The sequence below is a fragment of the Rhagoletis pomonella genome, unplaced genomic scaffold (assembly GCF_013731165.1).
Source record: "Rhagoletis pomonella isolate Grant_MI unplaced genomic scaffold, Rhpom_1.0 Rhpom_scaffold_01508, whole genome shotgun sequence".
Lineage (NCBI taxonomy): Eukaryota > Metazoa > Arthropoda > Insecta > Diptera > Tephritidae > Rhagoletis > Rhagoletis pomonella.
In genome coordinates, this window is record NW_023460062.1 from 31,351 (window position 1) to 43,246 (window position 11,896).

Consider the following 11,896-nt stretch of genomic DNA (forward strand, 5'->3'; position numbering starts at 1 on the left):
CAGCGCAGTGTTACCCATGCCTAGCTGCGAATGGCTTCAGGTCCTGCAGGTGCGCGTCGGGCCGCTCGGGGTTTACGAGTTTCACCGTGTTGGTCGAGGTGTACTTGGTGATTGTATATGGGCCTGAGAATTTCGGCGCGAGCTTCTGTGCGTAGTTGCCGGCAGCAGAGAGGGTGATCTCGCTTCATGACCTTCTCTCCTACTCTAGGTTTTCACGGCCGCCTGCGTAGGTGCTAATACTGTTTCTGCTGTTTGGCCGCAGCGGTGAGGTGCCCCTTGATCTCTGCCCATAACTCGGTGATGGCTGAATGTGCTGTGGGGTGTTCTTCAGGTAATGCCCCTTCGGAGCGTATCTGCCAAGCCGCCACTGGATTGCGCCGGAAGTTGATCTCCGCGGCGGAGGCTTGTGTTGATTTGAGTTGAGCCGTATTTATGGCGAAGGCGTTCTGGGGGAGCTCCTGATCCCAGGTGCGATGATCTGTTCTCAAGCGCTGTTCTATCACAGTTTTAACTACCCGATTGGTTCGGTCGGTCGGGTTTTCGTGAGGGGCGTAAGCTGCGGTGAATTTATGCTCGGTGCGGTGTACGCTGAGGAATGCTGCTAGCGCTTTTCCTACGAATTCCTTCCCGTTGTCGCTGAGAAAGATTGCTGGGCAGCCGAACCGGTAAATGATTCTCTCCTGGAGCGCTTTAATTACGTTTGCGGCGATGGCTTGGCGCACGGGGATTAACTCAACCCATTTAGAGAATTTATAGACCAGGGCGAGGAGGCAAGTGTTCCCTTGTTTGGAGCGTGGAAGCGGTTCGACGAAGTCGGCCGTGACGATTTCCCATGGCCGCGAACACTGTATGGTGGCCATCAATCCTGCTGGCTGTTTTAATTCCACCTTGTACTCGGTGCAGGACAGGCCCTTCGTACGTGCTTGAGCTCGTCGCGGTACATCCCGGGCCAGTAGTAGTTCTGCTGTGATCGTTTGAGTTTTCTTGTCGCCTAGATGGCCGGCTGCTGCGGCGTTATGCACTCCTTGCAGGATGACTGGTCTGCGACTAGTGGGGATGCAGAGCTTCCAGTGAGGCGCGCGGGAGAGCCTTTTGCGCGGCACGATGGGGCGTAACAGTTTATTGTCAATGATTTGGCAGTCCGGGTTGCGTCTGAGCTGTTGTTGTACAGTCCTCAGCTTTTGCGTGGAGAAGTCGGCGACGAAGCGACGGTACCGTGATTCGAGGCCGAGGAATCGACGAATCGTTGCCGGATTTTCCTATTTTCTAGGTGTTGACGTATGGTCTCGACGATGTAGGTGAGCGTTGCGCCGGTGTCCAATAGTGCTCGCACGCTCACATCGATATAGTAGCGACCATCAACTTTTCCTCCTTGTTGGGTGTTAGTGTCCACAGGGGCGACGGCAATCGGGCAGCTTAACGGTGGTAGTGTTGCACGGACAATCTCGGCCGCAATCGGACAATGTCTGCCATTTCTCCCCTTCTCGTCTTTTAGAAGCTCAAATTCGGCGGTGAGATCCATCAGCTCCTCGACCGTTTCAAGCTCCCCTCGCTTGACGAAGAGGCGATACTCCACGCGTAGGCGTTGGTAGTGCCAAGATATAATCTTTGGCCTTCTCGTGGCTTTGTTGGCGTCGATTCCGGATGGCTCATATGTCGCCTTGGGAGGGAGAACCGCTCTACTTCTGAGCGGAATGCAGCCCAGGAATGTATCTGTGGCTTTCACACGCGGAACTATTGGAGGGCCTTCCCGCGTAACACTTCAGGCAGGGTTGCGGTGAGGTTGTCCAGTGGGATGCGATAGCATTCGGCTAGCTCTTCGATCCTCTCCAGGAAGTCGTGTAGCGCGTCACCTCCCGAAAAGTGTACGTCCCATCGGCGAACGGTATTCATTAGCCCGGCGTCGCTGATCTCATTACGCTTTGCTGTTGTATGCTTCATTTTCCCTGGCTGTGAACTAGAGTTGTTGATCCGGACGGTGGGAATGGTGCTAGGTTGCAGCATTACTGGCCTCTCCTCTTTTGCTTTAATCTCCTCTTTCAAGTCTCTCAATAGATCCTCTGTTGATTTGCGGTATCACTTCGCTTTCACATATGCGCAAAGCGCGTTGCTCAGGTCGGCGACTGTGTATCCCTCTACGAAGATTCGGTGCCGCTTGCACTCCTCTATTAACTTCTTCTTTAGCAGGTAGATCCAGATGAGGGAGTGGACGTATTGGGGTCACTCTCGCTGGCGCGTGTGTTATCAGTTGGTTGTGGTTTGTTCGGCGTGCCCGCTTCCGCAGTGTTGGTGCTTATTAAATTTTTTGCACATGCGCCTGCAGAGGTGGGATTTGTCGAAGGCTGAGGTGAGTTCAGCCGATCCAGAATGGTCCCACTAACCCCCACCAAAAAAAACACACTATTTTCGTGTGTTTAGTTCGAACACACACACACACACGGCGCTGTGACTACAGTTCCAGCAACCTTATCCAAACAGAGGGAGAGAGAGAGATAGAGAGAGATGACGTTCGTTATTGTCGTGCGGTCAGGTGGGAGCGGATGACGACGAGAGTGCTACGGCGGACGGCTCTCAGTAGTGGTGAAGCAACGGCTGGCCAACGGTGACGGCGCTAGCAGCACGGCGGGTGATTCTCAGCAAATGTTGAGCAACAGGGACCAGCGGCGGCAACACGGTGGTGTAATCTCAGCATCGGGGACCAGCGGCGGCGACGCGGCGGGTGATTCTTAGCAACTGTTGAGCAGCGGTGGCGGCTTGAAGTTTGGAATGCAATTTCTCAAAAATGCGAAGATATATTTTCTCCAAAGGCTCAGAAATTTTTACTAGTTCAAAAAATTATTAAATTATTTAATTTTTATATGAAATACGACAAAAAGTGATCAAAATTTCTACCAAAAATGTTTATGTTATTGATTAATTTAATATGACTGCATCACTAACTAAATTTTTAATAAATTATCGAAAAAGTTGTAGTCATTGTCTCGGAAACTAAAGGAGATATCTAAAAACTGATAACACCAATCGAAAGACCTTTTTTCAAAATATATAACTGCATCTACAACCAAAAATCGTCAAAATGGCGCTTACGACAATCTTTTACCCAGGCGACGATATTTACATCGCTGCGTATGTACGGTGGTGTATGTATGTACGGTAGAGTGTTCTGTGTTGTCTGTAGCTTCATGGTGCTGCGTAGTTTAAAACCGGTTATGGTTCCGTAGATATAGTTGATAAAAAATTCCACGCCTATGGGATGAGCAACGCCCCCTTTTGCAAACTCGTTTATATATACGCTCGTATAAGCACCTACCATGGATGTCTGCATACCAAATTTCAAGTTCGAGTGACTTATGGTTCCGAAGTTATAGCTGATAAAAAATTCCATGCCTATGGGATGTGCCACGCTCCCTTTTACAAACTCGATTATATATACCCGCCTATAAGCATCTACCATTGACATGTCTGCATACCAAGTTTCAAGTTCATGTGACTTATTGTCTGGAAGTTATGGCTGATTAAAAATTTCACGCCAATGGGAGGTGGCACGCCCCCTTGTCGGATCCCAATTTTTTTTACCCTAGTATAGGCCCAGGTGTATTGGCAATACTCTGTCAAAATTTTGTTTGATTCTCTCCGTCCGTTTAGACTGCAATCTGGCACATAAGTACATACATACTTTCACAAATATATAGTAGATTAGTTTGCATTTCAGCGATGATGTTGTTTCGTCTTTTTTCATTGCAGGTGACGATATGTTCCATTTAAAAAACTTACTTTGCGTTAGTTTAACCCACTTCCGGTCGAAAAATATAGAGCATCCCCGCCTTGGTGGTTAATATTCTTGCGTTGCAATAAAAAAACATTTTCCCATACTTTAGAAGGTGTGACGGGTGGTCCAGGACACCCTGTTTAGTACTATTTAAATTAAATACTTTGAGTTTATAAGACATATTATTTAATTGCATTATTTTTAGATATTTACGCAGTTTGTATTTTTTTTTGCATAAGCTGTATGAGTAATGCTGGTAATCGTTTTTATATCATAATTATTATATTAAACTTACTTTATAGTGATATACACATATCTCATAATTTCAAAGTACATTGCGCTCAGAATTCTCACACAATATTTTTTGTTGTTTGCTTAGAATGGATGAAGTCTTATATATATAACAAAATGTGCATGTATTTATATGATTTAGCATAATAATTATTGCTGTTAAAAGTTGCAAATGCCTCCGCCGAAAATGTCTATCGACATGTAGCTTGTGTGGATTGCAACTAGACATTTTCCATTTTAACATTTCATCAATTCAGTTTCACATTTCAAATAAGAAAGACTAAGGGCCGTAGGTTTTAAAATTTATCTGCCCTGTAACACACATTTTGTTCTGAAAAAATGTATTAGAAGGGAAGATAATATTTAAAAGCTACTTGAGAAAACAGCACTAAGAGTAATTGCATGGTTAAAATGTAATTTTATATAAATAATTATTAATGGAAAATATGATAGAATGAGAGGGCTACTCTGTAATGCAATACGAAAGGCAAATTCATCGTAGGTAATACGCAGTGGCGATTGCCTATTCCATCGCATTTCTCTTGCGTTCAGATTATCTCCCCATAAATTAAATACAATATAAAATATACAAAGTTATGAAATATTAAAACAACCAAATACATGCTACACTTATGAACTAACGTGTATAAAATAAAAATAAAATAGAAAAAGGAACAGTTGAAACTCGTAAATTAAAGCAATCGAGTTTTAAGTAAAAATACAGATCTATGAGGGAATGCGAACTATTCAGTTTCCAAACTGTAAATTAAATAATTTTAACATACAATTAAAAAATAATTAAAAAATATTAATAATTGAATTAGCGCTAAGCCTATTTATCTTAAAGTAGTAATTTTTTAGGGCGCTCTGGTGCGCTTATATAAATAACGCACGTCCAAATCGAAGCGCTACATTCATCTTAAAAACTAAACTAAAAACTGTTGAAATACATAAAGAAAAGAAGTGAGCTGAAGAAAGTTTTCAACTTATCTCACTCTTCCTTTTTGTTTTGTTTGCTGCCCATTTGCTGTTAATGCGTAATTATGCTCCTTTTAAGCCACATATATAAATGTATTGATATCATCATCATCACGGCGCATGTACTTGTGCTCGATCAGCCATTCTAATTGCTCCTTAATCATTTTCTTCGATGGCAAGAACATATTTTTAAGTATATCAATTAATTCAGCTTGCAAAGTTGCATTATTCAAACGCTTGCGCATTTTCATGATTTTAATAATGGCCTCTTGGGTGCGCAGAATACGCAGCTGAACAATCGATTGATTGTCTTCCTGCTGAGAACGTTCGGTACTTAGTTGCAAGCGGCCAATTAAATTCATCTGTAAAGAAGAACGATCGTACATAACTTAAAGCAAGATATAATAGGAATTTTCCCTTTTCTACGCACTTTGCCTCTTCGCTGAGATTTGCCATTTTTAACTACAGCAAAATCCTGATTTATACTAAATAAAGTATTCTCTGAAAAGTCTTTTGGCGTTGTCATTGTTGGGGGTTCCATTAGTAAAATTTGTTTTTTCACCTTTGGAAACGCCACTAGTGACCAAAGCGTGCGTCTGAGCTCGGGATCTATTGGGGGAAAGTGATAGTGAGATTTAAAAAATGAATGGAAGCTAACGTAAACTTCCATTTTTTTTTTAATCTAAATATTTCTACATTAACCAATAGTGTGTATGTATACATACTAACCAGGCAACTCTGTCGCTAAACGCAAGTTCTCGTAGGATATTTTATCATGTGGCCGTTGATTCCAAGCAAAGAGCACAGCCATTTGAAATGTGGTCACATCCAAGTCGTATCGACCGAAGTTATTTACAAAAGTTATTGTACCATTACTCATGTGATGATACCATTGCAATTTGCGACCGCAGAAGTTTTTCTTATAAAACTCCTCCACATCTGGAATGTAGTCCTCCAATTCGAGCGGTAAGCTCACCGAAACACGTTCGGAACAACGAGCCCAAGCCCCTGCATTAAGTATCTTTATATTAATGGCATCATGACGACCCGTACAGTTACGGAATTGAGTATTTAAATCTTCGCTGAGCTAGAAAAGAAATTGGTACAGATTTAAATACCTACTCTTTCAGTCCCTTTTTGATCCTATGACGAGTGCTTACTTTAATATCCTGGAACATACGTCCTAAGCGATTCACATAATCGGCTGGCATTCCAGCCTCGCGTAACCATTCAACAATATCCTCTTCCTTTTCACTATCAGCACTCGTGCTAAGTATTAGTCTGAAAAGTAAATTTTCTTTGTGCACATACATATGTATATCTAATAATAATTACAACGCTAACCTTCTAGTTAAATGAACTTTGTGATAGCGCATGAAAACATCCTTATTGTTGACATATTTCAAAACCAAGAGCACATCCCGCAATCGTGCGTCGATTTGTTCGCTAGTAAGCTTCTTACTTAACGGCGTTCGACGTAGCAACATGTCACAATAGTTGGCTAAAAGTTCAGGACACTTGCTCTCCGGAGCGATGGACTTGACGCCGCGGTTTGTTAGGCCCGTGGGCAGCTCAAGCTGTAAGCCATATAAAACGAACAATAACACCCAAAACATGTAAATTCAAACATGAAATTCACCTTAAATACACTAGTATCATTGACAACAGTCTTGAAAGCCTTGTCACGTGCCGTCAAAAAGCGCGGATCATCGTTGAAGGCGTACTTAACCAATGAACTGAACTTATTGAACAACTCGAGCAGCCGCTCTACATACTTTTCTGAGTCTTGTGTAATTATATCAGATGCAGATAGCATATCAGCTAGACCTGCTGTAACAATGTGGCATTCCAAGTCGCGTAGCATTGGTTCAACCCCATCCTGCACACGATCCAACAGACGGAACATAAGGTTTAACTTTTCTGTTTCGTATTCTTTTATGAGCGCTGCACATTCGGCGATGATGGTATTCATATGATCCCCGACCAACACCTTGACGCAAGTCTGTGCCAGCACACCATAACTGCTCGGTTCAAGATAGCGTTTCGCACGTGCCTCTTCCTCACGCAGTTTGGCGTCTGCATATCTCATAAAGGCTAATACACCATTTGCTTGCTGTTGTTCTGTTGTTTTGAGGCGATAGAATGCCGTCGTGGCTTTTAAGTAAGCCGCCTCAAAGTTTTCCCTATAGATTTGTAATTTGTCATCTGGGTTCGAACACAAATTCACGTAGCTCTCTCGTACTCCAATAACAAGTTGAGCATCGTAGGCATCACCATTTCGTTCGGCATGTACAATTTTCATGGCAGATTCCTGTAGGCGATCTTTTATATCACGGAAGATATTTTCATTCCACGAGTCTAGCATTAATTTGCGAACAATAGAATCGTCAGTGGGATTCTTTTTACTACTATTGTTGCCACCGGACGTGGAAGATGACGACGCTGCAGCGGCAGCGGCAGATGTTGATGGGCCGGCTGCCGCTGAAATTGACGCAGTATTAGCACTTGTGCTGGCTGCAGAGGAACTAGATGCTGATGTTGACGTAGAAGATGTGGGTACTTTGAACTGCAGCGATTGCTCTAATTGACGAAAAGGCAACGGAAGGTAGTTGGATTGTGTGAAGAATTTGCGCCACTCTATAATGTATGTCGTAAGTAGCGCGTGCTCGCCGCGTTGTGATTGCACTTTACGTTGAGCGTGTACTACAAATTCCACAATATCCGCGCGCAGGCAGTCGTAAATTTTTGCGGCACCTTTCTCATCCCATAGGCACACTAAATGTACGCCGTAAAACAATTCCTGCCATTCTAATTGTGACACAGTTTCCTGGTTCAATAGCTTTAAAACTATAAGTCGTTTTTCCGGCCATACTTCCTCAAAGGAGCGGAGTCCTTTGCCTTGTCCAGTAGAAACCTATTGAGAAGAAAAGGAATAATGGCACATTGCGAATTAGTTAATTAGATTTGTAGACACTGCGACGTACTTACTTTTAACATTGTATTGCTCTTGATATGCACTTTATTTTATCCTACATCTATTTAATGCTCTTTTGTTCTGCAAATTTTGACAAAATCGTGTACAAAAGGAGGAGATTGAAGGAAACTCTGCTAATCAGAAACAATGAATGTCAGAACAGGGATAGATCACAAAACTTCCACTGGAATGCACTACCGGAATATAGGGTGATAAATTCAAATGCATTTGACAATTCGTAGATTTCGCGACATCTATTGGTTAATAGGAAGGCTGTCAACAGCTGACTTTCTAATTGGTCCAACATACTCAGCTGTCCAGTAGGATGAATGTTACCCCACGTCTCCACTTTCTACAAAATGTGTCTTAACATCTGTCGAATTTCTGATTTAACTTTGTCCCGTATGCCTGAACGGATGTAGTTTTACATGTGACACATAAACAAAACATTTTTTAAAATTGTCCTTAAAGTAGAATTGCAAAATATGGTAATTTTTCTTTTTAAATCGCCCTTGTTCAAAACGGTTGGAATGGTCTTCAACTTTTTGTTGGTTTTGTCAAAGAACGTAAATGTATACATTTACGTTCTTTGGTTTTGTGAGGGCATTTAAGTAGAAAAAAAAATTGTGATGCGGCATCACAGGTCAACTGCTCAGCGCATACGTCCGCTAAACACATCTCGTTTGTTATTGACATGTAGAATGTCATCTGCCAAGTATTTATAGGGACATTCCCATAAGACTTTCCTCGCTTTGTTTGACAGTTCAAACTTTGACAACAAAGCGTGAAACGCAGAAGGTGTGCTACAATAAACGCTTTGACAGCTTTTGCGTTCTCCTTTTCCTCCATATTTTTTATCTGTATATGCATTAATAATAGCAATAATAATTCCTATTTAGCCTATTTTTGTCATTAAATGCAAATGCAAGCGCACGAGGAAAGATACATGTAGACAGCTGATTGCCAAAGCGGGCAAAGGTTGAGAGTTGCCCAAGATTTTGCTTCGTTTTGCTTTGCTTTGCTTCAAACGTTTTTTTTTGTGAGCATACTCATGCATATGCCTACATCGATCTTATATGTCAAAGCAAAGAACTATCAAGCAAAGCGAAGAAAGTTGTATGTGAATCAGCCTTATGAATTATATAGGTGTCCCTCTTTGGGTCTGCTATCTATACTTAGGGTTCGAAATTTCAGACTTTAATATCGATACTGAGTACTCATTCCTGCATCGAGCTCATGGTATCGATACTCTAAAAGTATCAGGGAAAAAGTATCGATGCTACTCAGTATCGGATTCATTAAAATACGTTTTTTGGGAAACTAAAATTATTTTATTCTTCAATCGTATATCTAGTTATTTCCTGAAATTAAAACAATAGACATTTAAAATATTTGATTTTTATTTCATTGCAGAACTTACTTCCACGTTAGAAGTAATTTAAACGTTAAATGTACATACATAAATACACACATATTTACTTTCACGAATTTAATTTTTATTAAGAATTTTTGGAAACTTATTCCCTAGCCTATTCAATTTTGTATAATATTGTGCAAGTTTTAATTAAAAGTCAACGGTAGTAGGGTACACGGAAAGTTTAATAGGTTACAAAACTGCATACCCTAAAAGTTTCTAAAAATTCTGTATTTTCGTGAACTTTAAAGTAAAGTTTTATGGCCTTATTCATAAAAATAAAAAAAGGTTTATAAACTGAAAATTGTATGAAAGTGTCATTTTATTTAAGCTCTTTAAGCCTGCTTTATTTTTTATGAATAAGGCCATTAAACTTTAACTTACTAGGTTTATGTTATGTAACAGACTACACGAAATTTCAGTTTATTTTATGTGATGGACAAAATTGAATGATAGTAATCTAAAGTAAAATCACCAATTAAGGTATCGAGCATTAAAGTACTCATTTTTATACCCTCAGTATCGATACTTACTCAATGTCGATAGTATCGTTCGAACCCTATCTATACTGTGCTGCTATCTTTATTGGAATTCGTTTTCGCTATTTTATTTTTCTATGGATTTTTGTTCTTCCGTGTTAAATATTAAATTATTGGAATATTATAAAAAGTCTCACAAAGAAAAAACAGCGTAGGAATTCTTTGAAAATGACAATGGGTGGAGATACACCAACGTCTTCACTGATTTTTCCAGTATTGCTGAGGCCAATATTCGCCAAGGTTTGTGAGTTTGATGGAGTGGAAATGCAAGTGGAATGTCTCATGCTGCAATTAGATCTGCAGCCAATTTGTATTTCACAGCTAATTCTATCTAATAAATATAAGTTAATTTGTATAATATAATTTTTGCCCTGTCTTGCTTGCAGTTGGAACGCCGAGATGTGGGCGCAGCACAGTCGCTGCGTTCAGCCATAATGAAATGTGAACAAAATAATCCAGGTTTGTGTTATGACCTCGTGGCGGCCATTATACGTCGCGCAGAACTGAATGTTAATCTCAATGAGGCAGTGCTGCGTTTACAAGGCAACATAGCGGATGCGGATCGTAAGTTAAAATAACATTTGAATTGATTCGATTGTTTACTAATTGATTACGTTTTTGCAGTAAATGAATATCGTCTTACAAGAACTGAAGAACCATTCCAAGAATTGAATCGCAAATCGGTTGCGCTCAAAGTTATACTCAGTCGAATTCCAGATGAGATTACCGATCGCAAAGCCTTTTTGGAGACCATTAAGTGCGCATAAGTTAAAATAAGTATATTCTCAAAACACTAATTTGTTTATTTTACTGATATTTTAGAGAAATCGCCAGCGCAATAAAAAAGCTACTAGATGTCGTTAATGAAATTGGCTCGTTTATACCCGGTGTCACAGGCAAACAAGCTGTCGAGCAGCGCAAAAAGGAATTTGTAAAATACTCCAAAAAGTTCAGCACAACGTTAAAAGAGTATTTTAAAGAAGGACAGTAAGTATTATTGTACAAGTTGATTGACGGTAAAATAGAAACACATCAGGAATGTTTATTGTATAAAACGTTATTAGCTATTATTATTTAAATACTTAATTCTTATCAAATTTTATGAGTGCATGTAGGAGCGCTTATCGAGCAAATTATGATGTCATCACAAGGCACATTGACTGCCCTTATTAGATATGTACATACACTGGCGACCAAAACCGAGTGCATGCAAGTAATAAAATTTTGTTGTTGTTGTAGTAGCTGCTACAACAACAAAACCAAAAACAACATTTTATTATAGTATCATTTTTTTAATAATAAGCGGATTGCTTTGCAATTTTCAGAAATTGGTCTTCACTATCCAATAAATAAAACCTAGTATACAGAAAAGCTATTCTTTAACAAGAAACAAGCGATTTACAGCAAAAACGTGAGGCAACTGTATTCACTAAGTTTTGAAATTTCCTGTTTTGAGATTTTTGAAGGTTGATACCAACAGGATTGTGGAGACTTCATTGCTTTTAATTGCGATACGTCCGAGGATGCTCTCTACTGAGTTTTCTATAATTTCGCTTGGAATATTAACCCATTCTAATTTTACTCGCATCCAAAGCTCTTCCGATTTACCCGGAGCTTACCCGTGCTATGACAATCCCCTCTTGACCACAGTGCAAAATTTTTCGATGGCGTTGGCCACGGCATTACGTGAAAATTTTACTGAAACAGCCAGTGGTGTCGAATGTTTTCTAAATTCTTTGGATCTCGGTCCTATTGGCAAACAACTTCTTCCTCAGGGTATGCGCTTTTGTCTCCAAAGTTCAGAAAATTTGTTTGGAGAATATTGAGATAGACTTGCTCCTTCATTGTTCCTTTAATTTTAACTAACGGCACCAAGTAAAACACCCCCCCCAAAAGATTCGACACCACTAGCTGCTTGAGCAAAATATTCA

The 11,896-nt window shown here is 40.4% G+C and overlaps 2 protein-coding genes across 2 annotated transcripts; one reads left to right on the top strand and one right to left on the bottom strand.

Annotated features, from left to right (window-relative positions):
- Positions 1-3,710: 3,710 nt before the first annotated feature.
- Positions 3,711-8,199, bottom strand: LOC118752442 (cullin-5-like). The gene is made up of 7 exons (XM_036487360.1): positions 8,027-8,199; positions 6,678-7,952; positions 6,383-6,615; positions 6,199-6,319; positions 5,768-6,125; positions 5,469-5,647; positions 3,711-5,400 (listed from the first exon to the last, which is right to left on the bottom strand). Exons 1-7 carry the CDS (start codon positions 8,033-8,035, stop codon positions 5,113-5,115), a joined length of 2,463 nt encoding a protein of 820 aa, XP_036343253.1. The 5' UTR covers positions 8,036-8,199; the 3' UTR covers positions 3,711-5,112.
- A 1,850-nt stretch (positions 8,200-10,049) lies between these two features.
- On the top strand, positions 10,050-11,870 carry LOC118752443 (programmed cell death protein 10-like). Its single transcript, XM_036487361.1, has 4 exons — positions 10,050-10,205; positions 10,352-10,529; positions 10,590-10,722; positions 10,788-11,870. The coding sequence occupies exons 1-4, from the start codon at positions 10,134-10,136 to the stop codon at positions 10,954-10,956; spliced, it is 552 nt and encodes a 183-aa protein (XP_036343254.1). The 5' UTR covers positions 10,050-10,133; the 3' UTR covers positions 10,957-11,870.
- The last annotated feature ends 26 nt before the right edge of the window (positions 11,871-11,896 follow it).

Coding starts and splice junctions, on each gene's coding strand:
- LOC118752442 (XM_036487360.1), bottom strand. Junction 6,320..6,382: donor AAAGTTCATTTAACTAGAAG/GTTAGCGTTGTA, acceptor TTTACTTTTCAG/ACTAATACTTAGCACGAGTG. Junction 5,401..5,468: donor AATCTCAGCGAAGAGGCAAA/GTGCGTAGAAAA, acceptor TCTTCTTTACAG/ATGAATTTAATTGGCCGCTT.
- LOC118752443 (XM_036487361.1), top strand. CDS start 10,134: ATGACAATGGGTGGAGATACACCAACGTCTTCACTGATTTTTCCAGTA. Junction 10,530..10,589: donor CAACATAGCGGATGCGGATC/GTAAGTTAAAAT, acceptor ACGTTTTTGCAG/TAAATGAATATCGTCTTACA. Junction 10,723..10,787: donor GCCTTTTTGGAGACCATTAA/GTGCGCATAAGT, acceptor CTGATATTTTAG/AGAAATCGCCAGCGCAATAA.